At 41.1% G+C, this 24522-nt stretch overlaps 1 protein-coding gene and 1 pseudogene across 6 annotated transcripts in view; both read left to right on the top strand.

Moving 5' to 3' along the window:
* Nt5c2 (5'-nucleotidase, cytosolic II) overlaps nucleotides 1-24522 on the top strand; it is a 79299-nt gene that overhangs the window by 51920 nt on the left and 2857 nt on the right. For 3 of the 6 annotated variants that reach the window (XM_028776205.1, XM_028776220.1, XM_028776215.1), the window contains exons 4-14: nucleotides 11842-11959; nucleotides 12918-13013; nucleotides 17127-17218; nucleotides 17341-17398; nucleotides 18359-18452; nucleotides 19642-19695; nucleotides 21404-21487; nucleotides 22296-22337; nucleotides 23254-23361; nucleotides 23593-23659; nucleotides 24252-24422. In XM_028776205.1, coding sequence (XP_028632038.1) covers nucleotides 11842-11959; nucleotides 12918-13013; nucleotides 17127-17218; nucleotides 17341-17398; nucleotides 18359-18452; nucleotides 19642-19695; nucleotides 21404-21487; nucleotides 22296-22337; nucleotides 23254-23361; nucleotides 23593-23659; nucleotides 24252-24422 — 984 coding nt within the window. Of the gene's footprint in view, nucleotides 1-7335; nucleotides 7394-11841; nucleotides 11960-12917; nucleotides 13014-17126; nucleotides 17219-17340; nucleotides 17399-17498; nucleotides 17692-18358; nucleotides 18453-19641; nucleotides 19696-21403; nucleotides 21488-22295; nucleotides 22338-23253; nucleotides 23362-23592; nucleotides 23660-24251; nucleotides 24423-24522 lie in introns of all 6 variants that reach the window. The other 3 variants (XM_028776239.1, XM_028776232.1, XM_028776225.1) reach the window with 3 other exon arrangements.
* LOC114628287 lies at nucleotides 2324-2666 on the top strand (annotated as a pseudogene).

Raw genomic sequence — 24522 nt, 5'->3', positions numbered from 1 at the left:
CTTTTGAAACTTAAGAGCCCACCCGCAGTGACATACTTCCTCCATCAAGGCCACACCTCTTAATTCTGTCTAGTAGTGCTGCTCCGTGGTGAGCCTGTGGGGATGTTCTCATTCAACTACAGCTAGAAACTACATCTGAGCTACTGGCCTTGTCTGTTTCTATGCCGTGTCATTAAGCTACTATAGGTGAAATTCAATTATCTCAAACCTAAGTACTTGAAAGTACTTCCCTAAGCATGAAGAGAAGCATCAGAATAAAGCTATTAAAGAGTACCAGGGCAGAAATTAAGAAAAACTATATCATGCTGCTAGCCGAAGCATCTCAGGACCTCTGGTCACTGGCTTTGGATAAATACTCAGTAGATGCACTCTGGTTTCATTTTATTTTTACTGGAATGGACTCAACTTTCTTGACATTTAAATGAACATTTTTTTTTTTGGTAGCTTGTTTACTTGAGTTTCTGTCAGCAGTTGTATATCCTCACCAAACTTACTACAGTAGAGGCATTTCAAGTGAAGAGAAAAACAGTCTAAAGGAGAATTATGCAATGTTGCCATACTGCCCAACAGATAGATATCTTGAGTCAGTACTTTTCTCCCCTTTCGGTGCTAATACATAAAACTTGGTACTTCTAACCTTTGTAGTTGTGGGGAGACAACAACAGGGTCTGTACCACAGGCTAGCCTCACACTCCTTATATGGCTAAGGACAGATGACCTTGAACTTCTGATTCCTCTGCCTCAGCTAGTGTTGAGACTGCAGATTCTTTTCTGTCACTCAGAGTGTTTTGTGTCGACAGACTTAGGAAAGAATCAGATTCAGGGGAAAAGATTGTCACAGCATTGCAGGGACCGCACCATGCCTCTTTATTTCTTTTTTAAAAGAATTATTTATTCCATGTATGTGAGACACTGTCGCTGTCTTCAGACACACCAGAAGAGGGCATCAGATCCCATTACAGATGGTTGTGAGCCACCATGTGGTTGCCGGGAATTGAACTCAGGGCCTCTGGAAGAGCCAGTCAGTGAGCCATCTCTCCAGCCCAAGGCTCTTTATTTCTTAAAGCTTCTGGGATATTTTGTGGTTTCTAAACTTACTTCCATCTGTATTTCCAACTTGTTATGTACCTGAATTTTAGTTACTTATGACTCTTTGAAGAAGATAAGAATATTTAAAAAAAAATAGGGTAACTTTATGAAGCCAGAGCTGCTTATATTTGTTCTTTACTTCCCCTTTGTCCTGAAAAATTTTCACATGTCTTGGGTACACAGGTCTATAAAATAGGAATACAAATAATTTACTGATAATAAATAATAAAAAGTTAGTTTAAAATACTTTGGTTTACATTTATTAAAGACTAAGGCACATTTGTATAGCTAGATACATATTCTGTATCTATGTATTCTGATATGTATTCTGAGATACATATTTGTTTGTAACTTTTACACAAAAGAACTAATTCTTGGTTGAATGTCTGTCTGTCTGTCTGTTGTCTGTCTGTTTATGGGGTCCCACACTGTGATCTTTGCTGGCCTGGAACCTGTTGTATAGACCAGGCTAGCCTTGAAACTCATAGAGATCTGCCTGTTTCTCAATTCTAGGTTCTGAGGTTAAAGGCACATACCATATCTGGCCTTGGCCAGATAGTTAATGCTGTAATATACAGTAATATTGGATATTTTGATTTTATAATCATCTGTGCTGAGAATATAGTATAAAGTGACAGAAGTATGTTTAGGACAGTTTCAGAAATTGGAAATTCTATCTTACTCCAATTCAAAATTTATTTAACATTTTATCTGTCTGTCTGTCTAGAATCTATACTTTTAAGATTTATTTGCTTTTATGTGCATCGATGGTTTTGCCTACATATGTATCTTTCTGTGTGTCTGTGTGAGGGTGCTAGATCCGATGGAATTGGAGTTATAGACAGTTGTGAGCTGCCTTGTGGGTGCTGGGAATCAAACTCCAGTCCTCTGGAAGAGCAGCCAGTGAGTGCTCTTAACTGCTGAGCCATCTCTCCAGCCCTGCATTTAACATTTTAAAGGTGAAAACCAAGTCAGCAATAGTAATTTTTAAAATAAAAATTCTAACTGCATCCATTGAGCATTTGATACGTACATACTGAGAAATTATAGTGTGAATATATTTTAAGTATTTGTGTAATCAAACTATTATATTTCTAAAAGAACAGAAAACTTTATGTACTGTAAAACACTAACTCATAGCATATAAAATAAAAGGTATAAAAGTCTCATGTTTGAGCCTCTCATGTGGTGTGACATGCACGTGGAAAATGTACATGCCGCTTCCTGTCCTGGCCGCCATCGGAGAGCAGCAGCTATGGCCCTGCGTTACCCTATGGCCGTGGGCCTCAATAAGGGCCACAAAGTGACGAAGAACGTCAGCAAGCCGAGACACAGCCGGCGCCGCGGGCGCCTCACCAAGCACACCAAGTTCGTGCGGGACATGATCCGAGAGGTCTGCGGCTTCGCGCCCTACGAGCGAGCGCCGCGCCATGGAGTTGCTCAAAGTGTCCAAGGACAAGCGCGCACTCAAGTTCATCAAGAAGAGGGTGGGCACGCACATCCGCGCCAAGTGAAAGTGGGAGGAGCTGAGCAACGTGTTGGCAGCCATGAGGAAGGTGGCGGCCAAGAAGGATTGATGAACCCTCCCCCAATAAAAGATCATGGCTCCTTAAAAAAAAAAAAAAAAAAAAAGAAAATGTACATGCCATATGTTTAGAGCAAGTGTGCAATGAGGTCCTGTTATGCAGTATGGATGACCACTGTCTAAAATACCTCAGATGCATTATCACAGTTGATTCTCAGTTGACTTATGGCCACTGTACATTCAGAACCTCAAGTATTGCCCAAATTTTCTAGTCCCATGTCCAGTTCAACTGCAGATGAGTCGAAAACCATGCTTAGTTGTGGTTTAATATATAGGTACACTGTATGATCCTTTTTCAGCTCGCAGACTACGAGCTGGCTCAAAGAATGTGAGTTTAATGCTTGCTTAATTGGGTTACTTTTTTTTTGTTTGTTTTGTTTTGTTTTTTGAGACAAGGTTTCTCTGTGTAGCCCTGGTTGTCCTGGAACTCACTCTGTAGACCAGGCTGGTCTCAAACTCAGAAATCCACCTGCCTCTGCCTCCCAAGTGCTGGGATTAGAGGCGTGCGCCACCACCGCCCGGTGGGTTACATTTAAAACTGAAAGATTAGAGATAAAAATCTAGGTTGGCAATAGTTGATCTTTATTCTGTCAAGCAAGTCAGCTGTAGTTGAATAGTGACTTTTCCATTCACAAGAGCCTCGTGTCCTTCCTTAACCACTCCACATGCTTGACTTCATGCATCCTGACCATGACAGTAGGTGTGTGGAGATGTTAGCAGAGTCAGAATCCCAGGGCTGTTGTCTGGGATGCATTAGCAAAACCAGTTACCTGCAGCAGCCTCGCTAAAGCACACATAGATTTAGACAGTTTCCTACACCTAGGTAGTTAGGATCTTTTCTGCCCTGTCTATACCTTTTAAAGTCATGCCATCTTCTGAAACTTAAAAATACCTAATTTTGTGTCCTTGTAGTATAGCACGAGCTGTGTGTGCGCCTTCAGGATAAAGGCTATTAGTTTTTGGGGGAGGAAAACGCATTGATTTTTAAATATCTCAGAAATGTTTCAGTTTTGATGTTGTTCAGTTGGGTTTTGTTTGTTTTTTCTTAAACAATACTGAAGACACAAAGTCCTGATAAGTGTGTAGATATTCTCAGAGGAAAATCTTCAATTGTTATTATTTTTCCTTTTATTTTATAATAAGCATTCTTTTATTTATTCATTCATTCATTTTATATCTTGATAGAAGCCCTCCTCTCTCCTCTCTTCTCAGCCCCATCCTCTCCCACCTCCCCCTCTCCTCAGAGATGGGAACACCCTCCCTTCCCCAGGTACCAGGCTGCCCTGGCACATCAAGCCTCACCGGGAATAATAGCATCTTTTCCCACTGAGGCAGACAAGGCAGCCCAGATAGGCAAAGGGATCCAAAGGCAGGCAACAGAGTCGACTCAGAGACAGTCCCTACTCCAGTTGTTAGGGGACTTACATGGAGACCAAGCTGCATATCTGCTGCTTATGTGTAGGGGGGCTAGGTCCAGTCCATGCTTGCTCTTTGGTTGGTGTTTCAGTCTGTATGACCCCATGGGCCCAGGTTATTTGGCTCTTTAGGTCTTGTGGTGTCCTTGACCCCTCTGGCTCCCTCAGTCTTCCCCCCACCAACTCTTCTATAAGACTCCCTGAGCTCTACCTGATGTTTGGCTATGAGTCTCTGCATCTGTTTCCATCAGCTGCTGAATGAAGCCTCTCAGATGGCACTTGTGCTAGGCTCCTGTCTGCAGGCATAGCAGAGTAGCATTAATAGTGTCAGGGGTTGGCGCTCTCCCATGGGGTAGGTCTCAAGTTGGCCCAGTCATTTGTTAGCCATTTCTTCAGTCTCTGTTCCATCTTTATTCCTGCACATCTTGTAGGCAGGGCAGATTTTGGGTCAAAGGTTTTATGGGTAGGTTGGTGCCCCACTTCCTCCACTGGAAGTCCTGCCTGGCTACAAGAGGTAGTCACTTAGGCTGTATATCCCCTGCTGCTAGGAGTCTAAGCTAGAGTCACCCCATATCCTCCCAGGAGCTCCCCCTTTCCAAGTCTCTTGCTTGTCCCAGAAATGTGCCCCTACCAATTTCCTTTCTCTTTCTCAACCCTCTCACCCCCACCCCTTGCTCTCCCCACACCTGATCCCTACCTTCATTCCCTTCCCCACCCCCTCTCCCACCCAGTTCCCTCTCTCCATTCACGTCTGATGTCTATTTTATTTGCCCTTTGGCGTGGGATTCAAACATCCCCCCCCTTGGGACCACCTTATTACCCAGTTTCTTTGGGATTGTAGCATAGGTATCCTGCACTTTATCACTAATATCTACTTAGAAGTGAGTATATACCATACGTGTCTTTCTGGGTCTGGGTTACCTCACTCAGAATATTTTCTAGTTCCATCCATTTGCCGGAAAATTTATGATGTCCTTGTTTTTAATAGCTGAGCGGTATTCCTTTGTGTAAATGTAACACTTCTTTAAAATCCGTTCTTCCGTTGGGAGCTATCTGGGTTGTTTCCAGTTTCTGGCTGTTACGAATAAAGCTGCTATGAACAGAGTCGAGCAGGTGTCCTTGTGTTATAGTGGAGCGTGGTATAGTTGGATCTTGAGGTAGAACTATTCCCAGTTTTCTGAGAAACCGCTAAATTGATTTCTAGAGTGGTTGTACAAGTCTGTACTCGCACCAGCAATGGAGGAATGCTTCTCTTGTTCCACATCCTTGCCAGCATGTGCTGTCACTTGAGGTTTTTATTTTAGCCATTCTGACAGGTAGGTATAAGATAGAATGTCATTTTGATTTGCATTTATTTCCCTGATGTTGAACATTTCTTTAAGTGCTTCTCAGCCATTGAGATTCCTCTGCTAAGAATTCTGTTTAGCTCTGTACCTCCTTTTAAAATAGAATTTTTTGGGTTGTTGGAGTTTAATTTCTTGAGTTCTTTATATATATTAATCATTCTTTTAAGCTCCCATTTGTATTTGTTTGCCTGAATGTGTGTTTATTAGAGTTTTATTATGTATCCCTACCTGGCCTATACAAGACTTGGCTCTGTAGACTTGACTGATTTTTTACTCAAGAAAATTCTGCTTCAGCTTTTTAAGTCTACAAAACATGCATGTGGCATCACATCTGGCTTAATACTTTTTAAAACAACATATATACATCATATACCTGAGTGACTGTAAGCTTCTTGTTTGTGGGTAACAGGAGAACAAGAGAGGTGTTGGAAGCCATGGAGCTAGAGTATCAGGTAATAGAGGTGCTGGGCCCTCAGCTTAGGGCTCTCTGGATGTGCAGGAAGTACTCTTAGAGACTGGGCCACCTCCCCTGCTCTCTCTGGTTTGGTACTTTTAAACAGACAAGTTTCTTAGTTACTATTTAATTTTTTTTTTAAGAATGGAAGGAAATATTGGCAGTATTTTAAGACTGGCTTACTTACTCACATATTTAGTAACTTGGAGGGTTTAAAAAATATTTCTAAATGTGTCCCATAATTTTGAAACTTTTAGATCATTTGTAATTCCTTGGGTTAGAGAAAAATTATTGCCTGTGCCTGTTGCTGGGTCACAGTTTTTGGGCTGTTCTGTCTAGTAGAAAAAGCCCTGATAACTGTTTCTGTGGAACTAGGAAGATTTTTATTAGTATATTCTCTTTCAAAAATGCTCATTAATGTATTTTCTAGTTATAATTACAGAGGGCTAATGCCACCTAACCTATTAAATATAAAGGACATTGATATTGATTTCATATACAGCCTAAAGGCTAATGACCTCTTGGGTGGGTGGACGTTGTTCTGCTTTTCCTATTGTCTGGTAGTGATGGTCTCTCCTAGTTGCAATGTCTTTAGTATTCTTAGGTACTACAGCCAGTCATTTCTGCTCTTCCCATGATTACTGTCTTCCTTTTACACAAAAAGAAACAAAAAGCCACAACCTAGGACTTAAAAGAGTCTCTCCTATAAAGTGAGACATAATGTGTATCTTAAAAGTATCCGTATGTTTATAGACTACACATGTTTATTCAACTCAATTATTTTGGGATATTTGTTTTAACTATGAAATCCAGTATTATAATTCTGCTTACTGAAAAAAAATATTCACCGACAAAATGAAAAGTTTTAAACTTTCCTTTCATTACAGATGTAGCCATTTCATTAGATTTTTAGCAGCATATGGTTGATGTAAGGATGTAAGGATGACAGTTAGGTGTCAGGAGGTAGAAAATTGGTATAGGGAGATTTCAGCATAAGTCATACTTGAAAGCAAGATGGGGCTGCTTTGTTTTTGTTTTCTTCTTAAATCAGTCTTCCGAGCTGTAGTCCACCGTAAGCACCATTTACTGGTCAGTTTCTGTGGTAGGCCCCAGAAGCTGCTGAAGCCAACAAACCAAGGCAAGCAAGCTGATTTCGTTTTCTTATTCTTTTGGCCTAAAATTTTATTATCAGACTTGGCTTGTATTCTTAACCCAGGGTGCCAGAAAAAAAGTACACAATACTTATGCTCATTTTCAATGCTCATATTTTATTGTAGCCAGTTAGAGCTACTTTTAGTGATGGCTGCGGCTGCTAGACCGCAGGGCAGTGGTGACTCCTGTAAATACCTATTTCCAAATGTTCTCCTCCCTTCCAGCTCATCGCAACAGTTTTAAAACCAGCCTTTGTTTTTGTTTTGTTTTGTTGCTTTGTTTTGTTTTTAACAGGAAAGCCAGTGTAACTCCTTCAAGACTGGGTGGCACACACTGCGTGCATCTGCCTCATGTGAGTTCTGGTTTTGGGCAGCAGTACTCTGCTGGGCTGGAACCTCTGTAGAGGTTTGCCCTTTATTTTTCTAAAGTCTATAAGCTCCTCACACAGTGTGTCTTGTGACAATGATAAAAGGTGCATATGCATTCCAGGCTTTTGGCAGAAACTCTCCTTAGTCCAAAGGAGCGTTCTCTGCTCATGTCAGTCAGCTCTGTTTTGGATGAGTGAACAGCTTCCACACAGAGCAGAGCCCACAGCTTCATCCCCACAGCATGCAGTTATTTTTGAAGAGCTGTTTTTCCTTGAAGATTATTGAGTAAAGAATATCTTTAAATGCACTCTGTAGCTTCAGCTTTCAGAGCTTTGGCTGTTCTCATTATAGTCTTGTTACGTAACTGAGAACACTGTGTGCTGTCCTAGTGGCTGAAGCAGGGTGGTGTTTTGTTTTGTTTTTCCTATTTCTTTTGGGCTTTGGCCCTTAAAACAATTTCTTTCTTTGTCTTTGGATTTTGGGTAAATTGGGCTAGTCGCAGAATCTCCTCTGAGAATAAGTAAGCAGTTCATGTGAGATTGCCGTACTCAGAAACCGTTGTCCAGTGCTGGAACCCTGGGAAGTTGGTTGTGAGAGCGATGCTTGAAGCTTCTGATTATTCGCTTTCCTGTTTTGTGAGAAAACTGAAGTTAGAGCTTTTGCAGCTGTGGGAAGGCACAGAGCTCTGCAGTCTGACGGATGTAGGCTGCTGGTCCCTGCAGCCAGTATCTGTGGCCAGTTTAAAGGGCTCACTTGTTGGGGAAAAAAAAAGATGAAGTTTTTGATTTCTTTTTTAACTGTTTTTGAGACAGGATCACATTAAGTAGCCCTGTGTGGCCTGAAGCTCATTGTATAGGGCTGTCCTTGAACTTGAGAACTCATGCCTGCCCCATGCCTCGAGTGCTTCTTTTACCTTTATCTTTGGAGGAGGGTAGCACTACGTAGGCTTCATGACATTGTCCAACCAGGTCAGAATAAATGCTGTTTTTGTTTTTGTTTTTCCCAAGGCAGCATTTAGAAGAAACATCTAAAGCCCTGGTTTGTGAACGACAGTTCTGCTCCTTTAGCTGTGGCTGTGTTTTGATGTAGGTCTACAGATGATTTAGTGACCTGGGAGTGTTCACTGCTGAAACGATTATCCGAAAGGCTTATGAGGAGATGTCAATAGCTTGTCCATCTTGCTGATTAATATAGAGCTTGGTGAAATAGATAGGGCTGTTAAAGAAGAACTTGGACTCTATGTGAGAAATCCATTCCCACCCAAGACTAGGGCAGTCTGTTCTGGCCCAGTTGGAAAAAATTAGCAGAGTCTAGTGTGCTTCAGCATTCAAGCTTAAGCTCTGATGGCCTGAGTAATCTAGAAGGTCATAGAAACAGTTACAGACCCAGGTACACTTGTATCAGCTCAGGTCAGGAAATGCAGAGGACTTACTGCATTTCTGGGAAGTACCATGAACTGACTTAGAGGAAGGAGACTTAGTGTTTCTAAGGTGAATTTATAGAAAGTCACCATAATTAAATATTTGAGAATTTTTGTCCTCTGAACACAGTGTAAATGTGGTATTTTGGTTTTACTGTTGTTTCTTTAGGATTTAGAATTATTTTTCTATATTTTTTCACTGGTGAAATTGTTTCCTAGGTATGCCAGGAAGCTACACCCACAATACCTCAGTAATATAGCTGCCTAAAGACCTGAATAATAACAATATCATTAGACATGCTAACGTAGAAGTGAGAAATCTCACAGATTCCACATTAATTAAAGAACTACAGGCAACTAACAAATGACTATTGATAGAGAATTTCCCTCTCCCAGGGATAGTCCCCCAATTGATTATTTAATACAAAGTAGTCAGCCTTGAAATCATATTCATACAAGCCACACTGAATGGACTTAGTAGGTGTATGTGTGTGTGTGTGTGTGTATGTGTGTGTATGTGTATATATATGTATATATATATATATATATATATGCATTTGTGTATATATATATGCAACAACAATAATAATAAGAGGCCATTAATTTTAGAGGGAGTAGGGAAAAAAACACTGGAGGGTTTGAGAGAGGACAGGAAAGGGAGAACTTAAGTAATTATATTTTAATTTAAAATTTTTAATAAGAAAAAAATAATGCTAAATTCATTTGACCTTCAGTTCAGATTGTCTCATGGACATAATTTTCAATGACCAATTCATCATAACTCATTAACCACAGAAAATTGTCAATTTAGGCATGAGTTTGAGAGTGATGGGAGAATAGGTCTAGTTTGTTTGTCTGTTTCGTTTTAAAGATTTGTTTATTTATTATGTATACATTGTTCTCCCTGAATGTATGCCTGCACACCAGAAGAGGGGGCCAGATCTTATTCTAACAGATGGTTGTGAGCTGCTATGTGGGTGCTGGGAATTGAACTCAGGACTTCTGGAAGAGCAGCCAGTGCTCTTAACCTCTGAACCATCTCTCCAGCCCCAGGCTTAGTTTTTAATCTTTATTTTGAAGGCATATTCAGCAAATTATCCTTCTTGAAATATTAGTAATTGACAACATTTCACATGAGCCAGATCCTAGAAGAAAAAAAAAGGTCAGCTGTACTGGATTTTTTTTTCCTTGAATACTTTTTAATTAAGTAGGATTTTGATTATATAAGGATAAGTTAATTTGGAGTTTTAGAAATTTTGTCAAAAGGGACTTTACAATTGACATGATGTCATGTCTGGGGAAGGTAGGTGAAGAATGGTAGTTTTTGTTTTTCAGTATAAATCAGTTTTGTACCAGGGGTCCCATGCCTTCCTGGTCACCAGCTCTTACTCTGTTGATGCATGTAAGTCTGCAGTACTGCCTTTGTCTTTGCCACAGGCACGTCAGACAGATTGGAATTCCACGTTGAAGGCTTCAGGGTTTATTTTTTGTTTTGAGGGAACATAGCATAGATAGAGAGGCTAAAGTAGAAGTTATGGGAGGAAAGAAGTCTAGCTGCTTTTGAAAACATCCAGAGTTGCTGGGCATGGTGACACACCTCCTTAATCCCAGCTCTCAGGAGGCAGGCGGCTCTCCTTGAGTTCAATGCCAGCCTTCAGAGTGAGTCCCAGGACAGCCAGCACGACACAGAGAAAACTTGTCTTGAAAAACCAAAAAAGAAAATCAAATATCTAGTGTTAGTTAGCGTTGGGGAAGAGCAGCAGCTGGAAGAAGGGGCTCCTGGGGAGTTCGGGTCAGGGGCAGGTATGCAGCCAGGAGGACTGGCACCAGACTTGACTTTGATATGTTAATGGGCAGCACAGTGGTTAGCAGTTTGTCCTGGGTTTGAGACCTGACGGTACCAGTTTGAATAGGCAAACAAATGGCAAAGTCCAGTTTGACTCTGGGCCAGAGCTGTTAGTGTTCGATGGAAGAGCTGTACTGACGTCACAGGAGTTGATGGAAGAGCTGTGCTGACGTCACAGGAGTTGAGACAAGGTCTGTAGACTGAGGAGATCTGGGTGCATATCTTTTGTCTTAGCTGGCGTTTAAGAATAACAGGTTTTTGAAATTTTATTGGTTTTTACAATATTATTTACTTGCTCCTGGAAACAAGGAAGGTTGCTAACCTAAATATACCAATTGGAAAAAGTATATTTGAAGGAGTGACGTTTTATTGTTGAGCTGCAGTGATAACACTCAAGCTCTCTCATTGTGTAAAATTTTAGACATAGTCAAGGGAAACCCCATAGCCTGAAACCTGTGCTATTTTTAGTAAACAGTATGTTTATGAAGCAGATTAAGTAAGTCGTTTTACACACAAATCTGCATGTATCTACCTGCCGTGACCATAGCAATGACCATGTCTGATGAGCCAAATTTTAATGTCTAATTCCTGGTTTGCAAGATAGATTTCTTCGTTGTCTTAATGTGTTTTCTTACAGTTTGTTTGCAGTAATACTCGTCAAGAATGGTTCTGCAGGTTGTAGCAATTTTAGGCCTAACAGCTATTTTGGCCAATAAGAAGATGCCTTTGCAGGCAGTACATTGACAGACAGACCAGAAAAACTGATTAGAGGACCACAGAGCAACTACCAGAAAAAGCTAAAATCAAAGTATAAAGACAAGAGGGAAAAGCTTGTTCTGAACATTGCTGCATCACACCCCTCTTACCTAGTTTGCTATTTCTTCAGTCTCATAGTTAATATCATAGCTATGTAGAATTAGATCCCCCCCCCAAGCTCTAAATTGTGGGAGTCAGATACAGGGAAAGTGTTTACAACAGGCTAAAACTGTTCAGATGGAACCTGTTTCTCTAGTGGCTGAATTTCCTTAGTTACTGGCTGTATACAGAATACAAAGTTTGAGGGAAAAGACAAAAGGAGGAATTAGGAAAAAGTAGAGACTCATTCATTTGCCTCTCTTCTCATGGGCTGTTCTTTCTGCTGACTAATGAGCCTCCTCTTTGTGCAGTGTACAAGTCTCCGGAATATGAATCCCTTGGCTTTGAGCTTACTGTGGAGAGATTAGTTTCCATTGGCTATCCTCAGGAACTGCTCAGCTTTGCATATGACTCTACATTCCCTACCAGGTAAAATTTCAAAATAGCTTTGGATTAAAACCACTTCCCCTGTCCCAAAATGATGAATCCCAAACTTATCCCTGTCCCTGCAATAATAAATGCTAGTGTTGATTTTAAAATTAGCAGAACTTTCCATACATTAACTCAGTCATCTGCCACTGTTTCTTTTGGGTTCCCCCTCTTTTCTCTGCTTGTCTTCTCCCTCTTCTTCCCACCCCTTTCCCTTTTTTTTTTTCTCTCTCCCATCCTCTCTCAACAGTATATGTATCCCAGGCTGGACTCCTCCTGCTTCAGACCCCCAAGTACGTAGTGCTCAGCTCCCTGTGCTCTTGAGTAGAGCTGAGTCAGGAAGACCCACTGGTGGGCGAGAACGGGGTTGTTAAGCCTGAAGGATGAGCACAGGTGTCCTGGCTGCCCCAGCTTGGCTTCTGGAGGGCAGCTGTGTGTTCTGCTAATACATGTAACTTGGTGGGAAGAACCTTTTGCACTTTGCATTTCTGGATTTGGTAGGGAAGAGTTAAGATTATGAAGGACATTTGTTTGATTTACTATCACATGTGCCCCACGTGTAACATTGGATGCTGGGAAATACAAGCAGTTCAATGTCGGAAGACATTTAAGGACTGTTGTAGAAAGATAGCAGCTTCCTTAAGAGTCAGGGTAATTTATGCTTGTCTGATAGAGCCGTAACTCCAGAACAGTACATACATGGAATAAGCGTTATTAGTTGCAGTCAGAGCCCTCCCTGTCCCACCTTCCATCTGCCTCCACAAATGCTGGCATAGATCCCAGGGAGTCAAACTATAGTATGCAAGTGCACTACAGCTGAGCTCGGTCTCCAGCCCCGCAGTTTTCTAAAATGCATGTGCTTACTTAGCATACACGGTACAGAGCTTGAGTCAGATCATGCATGGTGATCACACAGGGTCTCCATGACGTTAACTGTCACTGTCTCCCTGTCATGTAGAGGACTTGTCTTTGACACACTCTATGGAAATCTTCTGAAAGTCGATGCCTATGGGAACCTCTTGGTTTGTGCACACGGATTTAACTTCATAAGAGGGTGAGTACAGAAAACCCTTAACCTCTTGAGAGAGAGTGGGGGCTAGGGGGAGATGTATGTCCACTTGCACGTGCCCCAGAAACGGTCCATCTTATTTTATTTATTATTATTGTGTGTATGTATGTGGAATGTGCACTGTGCCACAGTATGTATGCCAGGAGGTCAGAGGACAGCTTTTAGAAGTCAGTTCTTTCTTTTCACTGTGGCTTCCTTCCAGGGATGGAATTTATTCGTCAGGTTTGCTCAGTGAGTTCCTACGGTGGCCCTTGCTGCCTTGTTTTTTGAGATGGAGTCACGAGAGATTCGGACAGGTTGGCTAGGCTAGGTCAGTGAGCATTGCAGGTGTGTGCCTCTGTACCCTTTGTTTTAGAGCGTGGGTTCTTAGACTTGCTTCGGGTCCTTAGCTTACATGGCAAGCACCTGACAGTTTCACAGTCTCCGTAGCCCCTCTGATATTTGAATAGGTAAATGACATGCCATTGTCTGCACAGGGGAGTTAGTCTTCCTTTAATCATTGAGTCATCCCTTTACATAAGCATAGTTAAGGTATTAATAATTATATTTTGTTTCTGTTTTCTAATTATATAGCACCCCAAAAGCTAATTTTGATGCTTGCTAAAAAATGACACTTTAGACTTAGTTTTAGACTTAATTTCTAAGATATTGTTTGTTTGTTTTGTTTATTTATTTTTCGTAAGACAGTCTCTCAGGGGATTTCTGGCTGTTCTGTAACTCACTTTGTATACCAGGCTGGCTTCAAATTCACAGAGGCATTTGTCTCCCTAAGTGCTGGGATTAAAGGTGTGTGCCACTACTGCCCTGTTTATTTTTCCTTTTTAATACAGAAGAAATACACACATAAATGTCATTTGAAAACTTTGAACTTATATAGCAATTTAAGTAACTGAGATTTTTACTAACTAGTACATTTTAATCTTTGAGTAAATATTTTCAGACATTTGTATAATGAAAACATCTTAAAACACAGGGTTAAAAGTATAAGGTACCCTAACTACAAGGACGTACAGGGCACAGTAATGCTTGCCTATAGTGCCAGACTACTCTGAAAGCTAAGGTAAGAGGGTCTTGAATTCAGGAGTTCTTTGCCAGTGCCTGGGGAATATAATGAGACCCATTTCAGAAATTCAGAAATCAGAAAAGATGGGGAAAGAGGCTCTGTGTGGTGGTGTATGCTTTTAATGTCAGCACTGTGAGACAGAGGCAGGCAGAGATCTCAGTATGTTCAAGGCCAGCGTACTCTTCATAGTGAATTCCAGGACAGCCAAGGCTACGTAGAGAGACCCTTCCTCAAATAAATAAATAAATAAATAAATAAATAAATAAATAAATAAATATTTAAAGACAGACAAGATGGGATGTAGAAGACTGTTGAGCAGTAGACAGTCACTCAGATGTAAGGGTCTCATCCACAGCACTGTAAAAGGAAGGAGGGAGGGAGGGAGAGAGGGGATAAGGAGAGGAAAGATATATAACTTACATTTTTATAATATCTTCACTATCTTTGCTAATTTGGAAGTTTCCTCTCTAGTAAGCAGTAAATATAAGTTATAAATATGTAAGTATCTACTTTTTGTGTGTGTGAAACAGTCTAAGAGTTTTTTGTTTTGTTTTGTTTTGTTTTGTTTTTAAAAAACACAGTTCCGTGATTAAGAGCACTGACTGCACTTGCATAGGACCTGGGTTCTGCTTCTGGCCCCCACATGGTGGCTCACAACCATCTATAACTCCAGTTCCAGGCAATCTGCTGCCCTCCTGGCCTTCACAGGCATCCAGCATGCACACAATGCATATACACACATACATGCAGACAGAACAGCACATACATAGTAATCTAAAAAACTAAAGAAAAATAAAAAAATAGAGGTTGACACTGTATTTGGGTCATAACTACAACTTAAAACATTTTATGCTTTCGTATAATTTTCCTGAATTATTTATTCTTTATGGGAAAGTGCTAAAGTCATCACAGTTACATTGGAATAATTGAAGAAGTGGTTTTGGCAACACTTTTTGTTGTAATAGGCATAAACTAACTGAAAATGTGTCAGAACATCCTTTAGGTCTGAGGTCACAGCAGTGTCCCACTTAGAACTGAAGCACGTTTCACAGTGCTGTTGAACAAGCCTTATTGCATAACACGCCTCAGCGATGTCTCAGACGGACACTGTACAAATGAAGTGAAGTGAGTATCACTTTGACCTCTCTGAGCAGGCTAGGAAGCTCATCATGTCCAAGATACTGTCACTGTTACAAGGAGCCCAATGTAAATGAACCAGGGTTCTGTTTGTGTCTGAGAAGGGATTGCATTGTTCTGGCTATTAGTTGAAGAGAAGGCAGAGGAAAAAAAGTGAGGAGAAGCAGTTCAGTAAATTCATCTTACAACCAAACTTAGAATTCAACATGCATGGGCCTAAGCTGGGGGCAGTGGTCCACTTCTGTAGTCCTGGCAGGAATCCATAAGGAGTTCAACTTACCTTTGACTACATAGTCCAGTCAGGACTATATAAGACTTTATATCAAGCAAATAACAGAAAAGATCTATCAACCTGCTATACATAAAGTTTCTATACATAAAGTTTTATAAAGTAGCTTCTTTGGAAATACTTTTGAATAAGTCATTTGTGAGTAAATATAGATTCATTTAAGCTTAGTGCAAAAGGAAAAGATCTTAGGGAGGAAGTGAACATGGCGGGAAACAGTTTTTAAGATGCAGTGGTGATGAGATGAAAAGGAGGTCAGCGTCCATCTGGCTTTGTCACACCTTGTTAGCCTGGGGCTGTGGGTCACAAAAGTTACCAATGTTCCTTCCAACTCCAAAGATAGTTTCTTCTGTTCTGATGCATTGTCTTTCCCTGACCCAGGATGTAATCACTCCCGAATTTGTCAGAGGTGTGATGGCTAAAGCAGCTGCACCAGCGTTGTCTAAAGCCGGCTGTCACTCACTGCCTCTGCCTGGAGGGACGGCCTGTTAGTGTTGCTCTCTTCTGCCTGAAAGCCAGAGAGATGGCTTTCCACTTAGTCTCTATTTATTAGAAACTTTGTTTCATACGGATGATGAAAAGGGTTGCTAACCAAGAAACTATTATGATTTTATAGTCCTGACTCGAGTCCATACCATTTCAAGTTAACTAACTTAAATAGGAATTTTTCCAACTTAGACTTCCGTGTAAGCTTTCTATTTGTTTTCTTTGTCTTTGTGGGGATGTGTGTGTGCAGGTCAGTGGTGAGTGGCAAGTGTGTTCCTCAGTCACTCTCCACCTTATTTGTGAGATACTGTCCTTGGGACTCAGTGCTTTGGCTTGAGTTCTACTCCACTGTCTGCACCCTTCTCCCCCATTGCAAGGGTTACAGGCACACACTGCAGTGCTTGGCATTCACGTGGGTATTGGGATTCTAAACAGAAGTGCCTGGTGTTTGCATGGCAAGCACTTTGCTGATATGACCTGGGCCTTGCAAATTAAGTAGGTCAAGTCAGAAGTTGGTCTGCTTTCAATAAAGAGGAACAGAGAAAAATACAGCTCAGATGGGTAAGGAAGGCTTGTTCTTTGTTCCACACGCCATCCAGGAGCAGAAGTGTCCACTTAGGTGTTGCAGCAGAAGCCACCACACCAGCACTGCAGGAATCCTTTCTCCATTGTTCTTGCCTCTCTTCACAGTCGCTTCCTTCTGCTTTAGACTTATCTTAAAATTTTATTTACTTATTTGTTTTGAGGCAGGGTTTCACTGTGTCACCCTAGCTGGCCTGGCTGTCAGTGCTGGGACTACAGGGGTGAGCATCTGTTCATGGGCTGTTTCCTTAAACCGTTAAAGCTGAGTAGTTCCCCTTTAGTCTTAAAGTTCCCCACAGCCTTTGTGTAGAGGTCAGGTTGTGTGTTCCTCAGTTACCTCCCTAGCGCACTGAGAGCCCTGGTGTCATTTATAAGGAGGCTGTTGAAGGGTTCCCTCGAGCCTGCTCACAGCTGCTGGGATTTAATCTGTGAGCTCTGTCTTTCACAGAACCATCAATGCATTTAATAAAACAGCGAATAGTGACTGTTTTCTACAGTTGTTAACTTTTCGTATATCAATTAATTTTTTTACATTTTCTTACAGACCAGAAACTAGAGAGCAGTATCCAAATAAATTTATCCAACGAGATGACACTGAACGGTTTTACATTCTGAACACACTATTCAATCTTCCAGGTAGACCACCTCTGCTTACTATGCATGCTGTCCCTTCGTCCCAGGACCACTGTTCAAGGATGCTAATTAAATCAGCTTGGTGATTTTACTTACAGCTTATTAATATCTTTCTTCATTTTCAGAGACCTACCTGTTGGCCTGCCTAGTAGATTTTTTTACTAATTGTCCCAGATATACCAGGTATGTTTATACTACAATTTCCTTTATCCAGTTGATTTTTAAATTAATGTACAGGGTTTTAGAGAACTGGCCATTGTAGGTCTTTTCTGCTTTTCTAAAGTGAATTTAGTGCTAGTGAGAGATGCCACATTGCCAGCCTGAGAGATGGACAGCACCAGCAGCTCCATGCAGGCTCTCACCTCCCACACGGCCCCTCTCCTTGCCAGTGTGCTGCAGCCATGTTTGGAAGGGACCACTTGTGACTGGGATTGAAGACGGCAGCAGAGGTGCTAATTGTGACAACTGAGTGGGAGGTTTGTGTGATGCTTATCTGTCCAAGCAGAGTTACACTAAAACCCCCCGACTCATTTCACAGCAGCTACCCAGAAGCCATCCAGGGATGGTCATTTAGTTTCATTCTCAGGCCCAGCAAGATCTCACCAAGGAATAAATATTGCTTATTTTCCCTAAAGCAAAATTTTGCCTAAGTCTTGCACAGGTTAGCCTTTCCTTTTGGGGGAGCTGTGTAGCCATTGCTTGATGTGAAACAGCCTTCTGTATTAGAGTCTGCTAAGTTTGTGTCTAAGGCCTTGCCCACTTCAGGGCAGTTTGCTGGAAAATGGAATCCAGATAGAAATGAACAGTGTCTTTGTACCTAGGGACAATGACAGAAAGGTCAGGGAGAGAGAAACTACGTTCTAAATGTTTGCTCAGTGAGAGCCTGTTTCTAAAAATGATGAATTTGGTATTTTGGGACCTTGGCCTTTTAATTCCATCCTGTAAATTATCCTGTCTCGTTGTGTTTGCACACAGTTATTATATTCCAAATATCAATATTCTGGCCATTTTAATGCTCAGATGCATTTCGACTAGGGAGCGGTTCCTAGCTAACCACAACCTGTACCACGCTGTGATGGGGAGCCTTTGGGTTCCTTGGTCATTTCATTCACTGTGTATCATGTTCTTTTCATCTTTCTGTAGTTGTGACACAGGATTTAAAGATGGGGATCTCTTCATGTCCTACCGGAGTATGTTCCAGGACGTCAGAGACGCAGTAGACTGGGTCCATTACAAGGTACTTAGCTGCTGCTCTTCCTGCCTTCTCTCCAGCCAGCGCTCGTCTGTGCTCTGATGGTAATTTTGCAAGTAGAGCAGAATGCTGCTGCCTTTTAAAGGAAAGTGGAGCGGGGCTGGACAGACGGCTCAGAGGTCAAGAGCACTGGCTGCTCTTGCAGAGGACCCTAACTCAGTTCCTAGTGCACAGACAGCAGCTCACAACCATCTGTAACTCCAGTGCCAGGGACTCTGATGCTCTCTTCTGGTCTCTCTAGGCACCAGGCACTCATGTGGTACAGATATGCATGCAGGCAAAACATTTACTCATATACATTAACAGAAAAACAAATCCTCTTAAAATTTTTTTTTCTACTTTTAAAAAGAGATTAAGAGAAATTTGCTTCCTATGTTTATTCTTGTCTGGCCATACTGACAGTGTTCCTCAGTCTTGAGGCTCAGCGTTTAAATTCTGTTGTTTGCATTTCTTTTTGTTTTGGTTTGGTTTTTTGGTTTTTCGAGACAGGGTTTTTCTCTTTATAGCCCTGGCTGTCCTGGAACTCACTCTGTAGACCAGGCTGGCCTCGAACTCAGAAATCCACCTGCCTCTGCCTCCCAAGCGCTGGGATTTAAGGCATGCGCCATCACTGCCTGGCTGTTGTTTGCATTTCTGAAAAATATTTAGAAGAATTTTAGCATATGAGATTACATATTTTGTGGATGGTAGTCCATTTAAATTTTGTTCAAATAACTCCCACTAGTTAGTATTAGATTTATTTTTAGTATAAACTGTTTAATAAAATATGAAAAGTTTTAATTTTCTATTTAAAATGTGAATAATATTATATTTGAAGTCTTTTTTTTTTTCTAACATTTTTCATTTTGGTAAACAGAATATTTGTTTGATAGTAAGCACAAGTTTTCTAGTGAAAGTTAAAAATGGATTTATAGGTCAGGTGTGGTGGTGTACTCCATAGTCCCAGACACGGTCCAGGTTCAAGGCTAGCCTGTGTTACAAAGTAAAGCTTTGTCTCAGACAAACAATCTTGACTTGTGAGGGGGACATTATGTCCTAAACCTGAAGTCTTAGTACTTGAGGGCTGAAGCAGGAAGATGGGTCCAAGGCCAGCCGGGGCTCTAGAGCAAGAACTTGAAAATAAAAAGGAAGCTTCCCCCCTGTTTTTATTCTTAGTTCTTTTTCTTTCTTCTAGGGCTCTCTTAAGGAAAAGACAGTTGAAAATCTTGAGAAGTATGTAGTCAAAGATGTAAGTATTGAAGAAGAAACTAAGTTTGCATGGTGGGTTTTTTTTTTTTTTTTTGCCTTGTAAAGACATGAAGGTCGAGCCTGTTTATCATGATACAGACAAGGAAAGGCACTTGCAGCATAGTCACAAAACATGTCTGCCGGTGTGTAGTTTAACTAGTTTTCCCTGTTTTCTAAGAAACAGGAAGACTCAGTATTTTTTGTTTTAGCTCTAATTATTGCAGCTGGAGGGTACTGTGTGACGTCACCATGCAGTGATTGATGCCTTATCCTATGTCATCTTCATCAACTATGAGATGCTACTGTTACTTTTTATAGATACAGACACTTCGGGATAAAAAAAAAATGCTTAAATGTCATGTGGAAAGTCACACAGTTGGAAGGTCACACAGTTGGAAGGTCAGTTGTCGGCCAGGCTAAGACTTAAAGACCCAAATCTTAAGGGCTGCAGATGACCCACTAAAAATGTGCACGGGTCAGACTGATTTTAGGGTCTTTACTCTGTTAGCAAAGAATAGTGAGCACAGCTTTAAGACGCATTAGCGACCAGTGGGTATACATAAATACCTATATTTTTATAGTTATGATACAGTGTTAATGTTACTATCAAAGGAATGTATGTGGAACACATACTAAGCATATATGTGTACGTGTGTGTAATCACAAGTTTTCTGTGAGGCTAAGTTGTTTAAAACATGAAGTCATGGGCTGGTTGTGTAGCAGTGACAGAGCACTTGGAAGTGTGTGCAAGGTCTTGGGTATGAGCTCCAGGACTGAGTTTTTTTGTTAGATTTTACATGGGATAGAGACAGAGCTCAGTGGTTAAGAACATTCGTTGTTCTTTCAGAAGACCTGAGTTCAAATCCTAGCACCCATATCAGGTGGCTCACAACTGCCTGTAATTCCAGCTCCAGGCAGACCTGATGCCTTCCCCTGCACCTCCACGCATGTGTACACACACACATACACACACACACACACACACCCCAAATACATTGATAATTAAAAATAAATTAAGAAGAAAAGACATTTATCACATACAGAATCCTAGGATATAGTAACTTACCTTTCCATAAAGTAAAGACAATGCAGTAACAATGTCTCCGGGTTTGTCACTACCCCTTCCCTCCTGTCAAACAGCTACACCCCTTTTCCCTAATTGCTTCACGAAAGACCACTGAGCAGTTGGACCCACTGTGCAAAGGAGCGTTCTTATGAAAAGTGCATTTCGTTTCTAGGTGCACCAGCTGTTAGAATTCCCTTAATTTTTTTTTTCAGTTAAGTGTGGATATTCTAGGTAGCACCTGTACCTTTCGTTATATTTTGCAGTTTTTATGAAGCCACAGTGTATTCAGTAGCATCATATTTAGTAATCTTCATATAGAATTTTGGTACAGTTTGAAAATCAACTTCTGAACTTCAGTATACTTACATCCCATACTTTAGGAATAACCAAGTAATTTAAACTCTTTTCTGAGGCAGACTTGAAGATGGTAAAGATCTCTTATTAATGGCCGTATACTGATTTGTGGAAAGTATATACTATGTATGTTAATACTGTTAAAACTCAGTAATGTGGGTTTTTAAATGCAAATTTCTGAAATCAACCAACTAATCCTCAAAAAGCCTGTCACCTCTTCCTGTTTGGGCAGAGTTACAGTCTGTGACAGCCAGCACTGACATTTCTTGTCACCACTTCACCATTTCAGGGCAAGCTGCCGTTGCTTCTGAGCCGAATGAAGGAAGTAGGGAAAGTGTTTCTTGCCACTAACAGTGACTATAAATACACAGATGTGAGTACTTAATGTCTGTATCTGCTTATGCAGGGAAGGGGGTTGACCCAGAGGACTGTGACGACACTGAGGAGGGCATATAAGTGCATAGCACACAGGACATGCTGGAGTTACTGCAGTTTTCCCTAAACATCCGTTTTTTCACTATTTCAGAGGCTATTTAAAAGTTTAAATTTGGGAAGTTATTTAAAGGGTTTATGCTGCTATAATGGCTTCTCTACCCATTAAGAGCATTATTTATCTATATCTGAGAGAGCATCCCCTTTCTTTTACATCCCCTTACTGTTAGAAATACCATAATGAAAGGTGATATAACAGTCTTTTGAATCTTAGAAATCAAAATTTACTACTTCTTGTGTTTAAATTTTTAAAAATCATGATTAAAGGATACAGAAGGGGGTACAAACCACACAAAGTCCAAATTTAAACACCTTACTTTGCTTATGCAATTATAGGTTAACAGTCCTAGCAGGAGGTTCTGCCCTGCCCCAGTGCACTGCTATAAAGTTGCCGTGCACCAGCTCCTGTGAGTCACTGCTTTTCTCTGAACCCTTCAGTCTTTCTTATCTCCAAGTGACTTCAGGAGAGCTGCGTGGGGGCAGGTGGGTGAATGTGTGCAGAAGCACATACAAGTCTGTATCCTTCCTGAGAAGCCAGCTGCCCTTTGCCTGACAAAGCAGTAGTTTTTAACTTCCTCTGCCATGATTTCATAAGCTATGGAGAAATTACAAATGTGATTAATCTCGATTTTAGAAAGCTTGTGTATGTCTTCAGCAGAAGTCATATGTGCACCTTTCTTTTTCCCCAGAAAATCATGACTTACCTGTTTGATTTCCCACATGGCCCCAAGGTATTATAGTAATTTAATATATGTCATTTTTAAATTAATTTTTATGCCTTATGTTAACTAGTAATGAATACATGTAATCATTTTAGAACACCAAAGGGAAACAATGGCCAAGATCCTCCTAGCTTTAGAAGGCCTAGTGTTTAATCAGCGTTAAAAGAAGTAGTCCAGGGCTAACCGAATTTAAAATCTCTGGTAATCTAAATATTTATTAGATAGAAATAAAATGAATATTTATGTGGTCTGTAGAGAATAGGATCAAAATAAGTTTTTAAGCAGAATCACTTGTGTTGTGAGGGGTCATACATTGAGGGTGATATTAGTTTAACAGAAACATAATGTTAATGTGAATATTCTTGACAGTTTCTAGATCAGTTACTGCTGAGTGTTATGCCAAGAAAGCAGTTGACTTTGGTATTTAAGTCTTTCTGTAGTGTAACTTGCTCAGATTTAAAGAACAGATTGCAGCTTAGTCACACACTTAAGAATCTGAATCCTAGACTTCCACGAGTAAGCTTCAGCAAATACCAAAACTACATTGTGTAGTACCTTCAGGTTGGCTTGCAAAGGTTAGCACCATAGTTCCATCTCAGAAGGCAGAGTGTTAGTCGCCATAATGCCATCTGTGGAATGAGCTGAGGCCGGTGTCAGCCTAGAGCCATCGTTCTAAGGACAAATAGAATCTCCCCAGTTTGTCCCTTGCATTGTAGCTTGCAACTGCCTAGCTTTTCTCATACTTTATGTTTCAAATACTGTGGAATAAGTTACTATTCTTCAGAGAATAAACTGTGGAAATTACCAAAGCTATTTACTACTCACACCTGTCAGCTTCCAGAAAACTTATTTTAGAATTCCTTGTCTTTGATGAGATTAAGTATGAGGGGCAGTGATGTGGCTTTTGCTGATTCTGTTCCTCCAGCCTGGGAGCTCCCATCGGCCATGGCAGTCCTACTTTGATCTGATTTTGGTGGATGCCCGGAAACCACTCTTTTTTGGAGAAGGCACAGTACTGCGTCAGGTGGACACTGTAAGTCAAGAAGGCAGTGCGTTCTGGGACATGATCCTGGATGTTCACCTTCCCACTGCCCTCTTTTAACTTAATGGCCATAATTTCTCTTTTGAAGTTGGGAGTTTTGATTTTACCTGACCTAGCCCAACAGCGCTTCTTAAGAAGAATGCGTGCTTGGCTCAGGTAGCAGCATGGGTAGAGATTGTGATCAGATGCCACAAGATTTCAGTCTTTATTCTCTCTACCCAGAAAACTGGAAAACTGAAAATCGGCACCTACACAGGCCCCCTGCAGCACGGCATTGTCTACTCGGGAGGTGAGCGGACTGCCCCCTCCTGCTCGGGCACATTTGCACACTGAGCCTTGGCTTTACTGAGGCGCTCAGTAAAACTTCGCTGTGAAAAGTCTGAGCGAAGTCTTACTGAGCACAGTACCATGTAACAGTTCTTCAGGACCAGAAATGTCACCTCCAAGTCATCTGCCAGTGAAAGCCAAGAGGATTAAGTTTTATTGTCACTGAAAAGATCCTTCTGTCCTCTGTTGAGGCTTTGTCTCAATGTTTTGAAACCATTTTGGGGTATTTTTTCTTAAAAGACTTTCAAGAAGCCCATGTAGCTGTATTTAATGTCAAAAGTCAGAAGCAGTTGAACAGAGCCTACTTAATGAAAACTGGTCATGGCACCTCTGGTGGCTCTGAAAACTGTCCATAGGCATCACACCACTGGGCTCTGTCTCCAGCCCAGCTCTGGGGTGCTGACACTGTCTTCCTGGAATTCTCACACAGTAGAGCTTCACCTTTGTCTTTAAGAAAGGCTCCTCTTTCCCATAATTATAAATTTCTTTAGCATGGCTGTGGTGTTTTGAATGCCTTCGTTACTATAGAAACGTTCCTCATTTACTCCTTTCAGGTTCATCTGATACAATCTGTGACCTGTTAGGAGCTAAGGGCAAAGACATTTTGTATATTGGAGATCACATTTTTGGAGACATTCTGAAGTCAAAGAAACGGCAAGGGTGGAGAACTTTCTTGGTGATTCCTGAGCTTGCACAGGAGCTCCACGTCTGGACTGACAAGAGTTGTAAGGATTGTCCCTCTTAGTTCAAACCTTCGCCACAACGTCTGTCCCTTATGTGACAGCTCGGACTTGATTCTCTTAGAGAAACCATTACTCAGTCATT

The sequence above is a fragment of the Grammomys surdaster genome, unplaced genomic scaffold (assembly GCF_004785775.1).
Source record: "Grammomys surdaster isolate TR1022 unplaced genomic scaffold, NIH_TR_1.0 66, whole genome shotgun sequence".
Classification (NCBI taxonomy): Eukaryota; Metazoa; Chordata; class Mammalia; order Rodentia; family Muridae; genus Grammomys; species Grammomys surdaster.
Note: the sequence above shows the minus strand (reverse complement) of the source record. Positions and strands in the feature narration are given on the sequence as shown.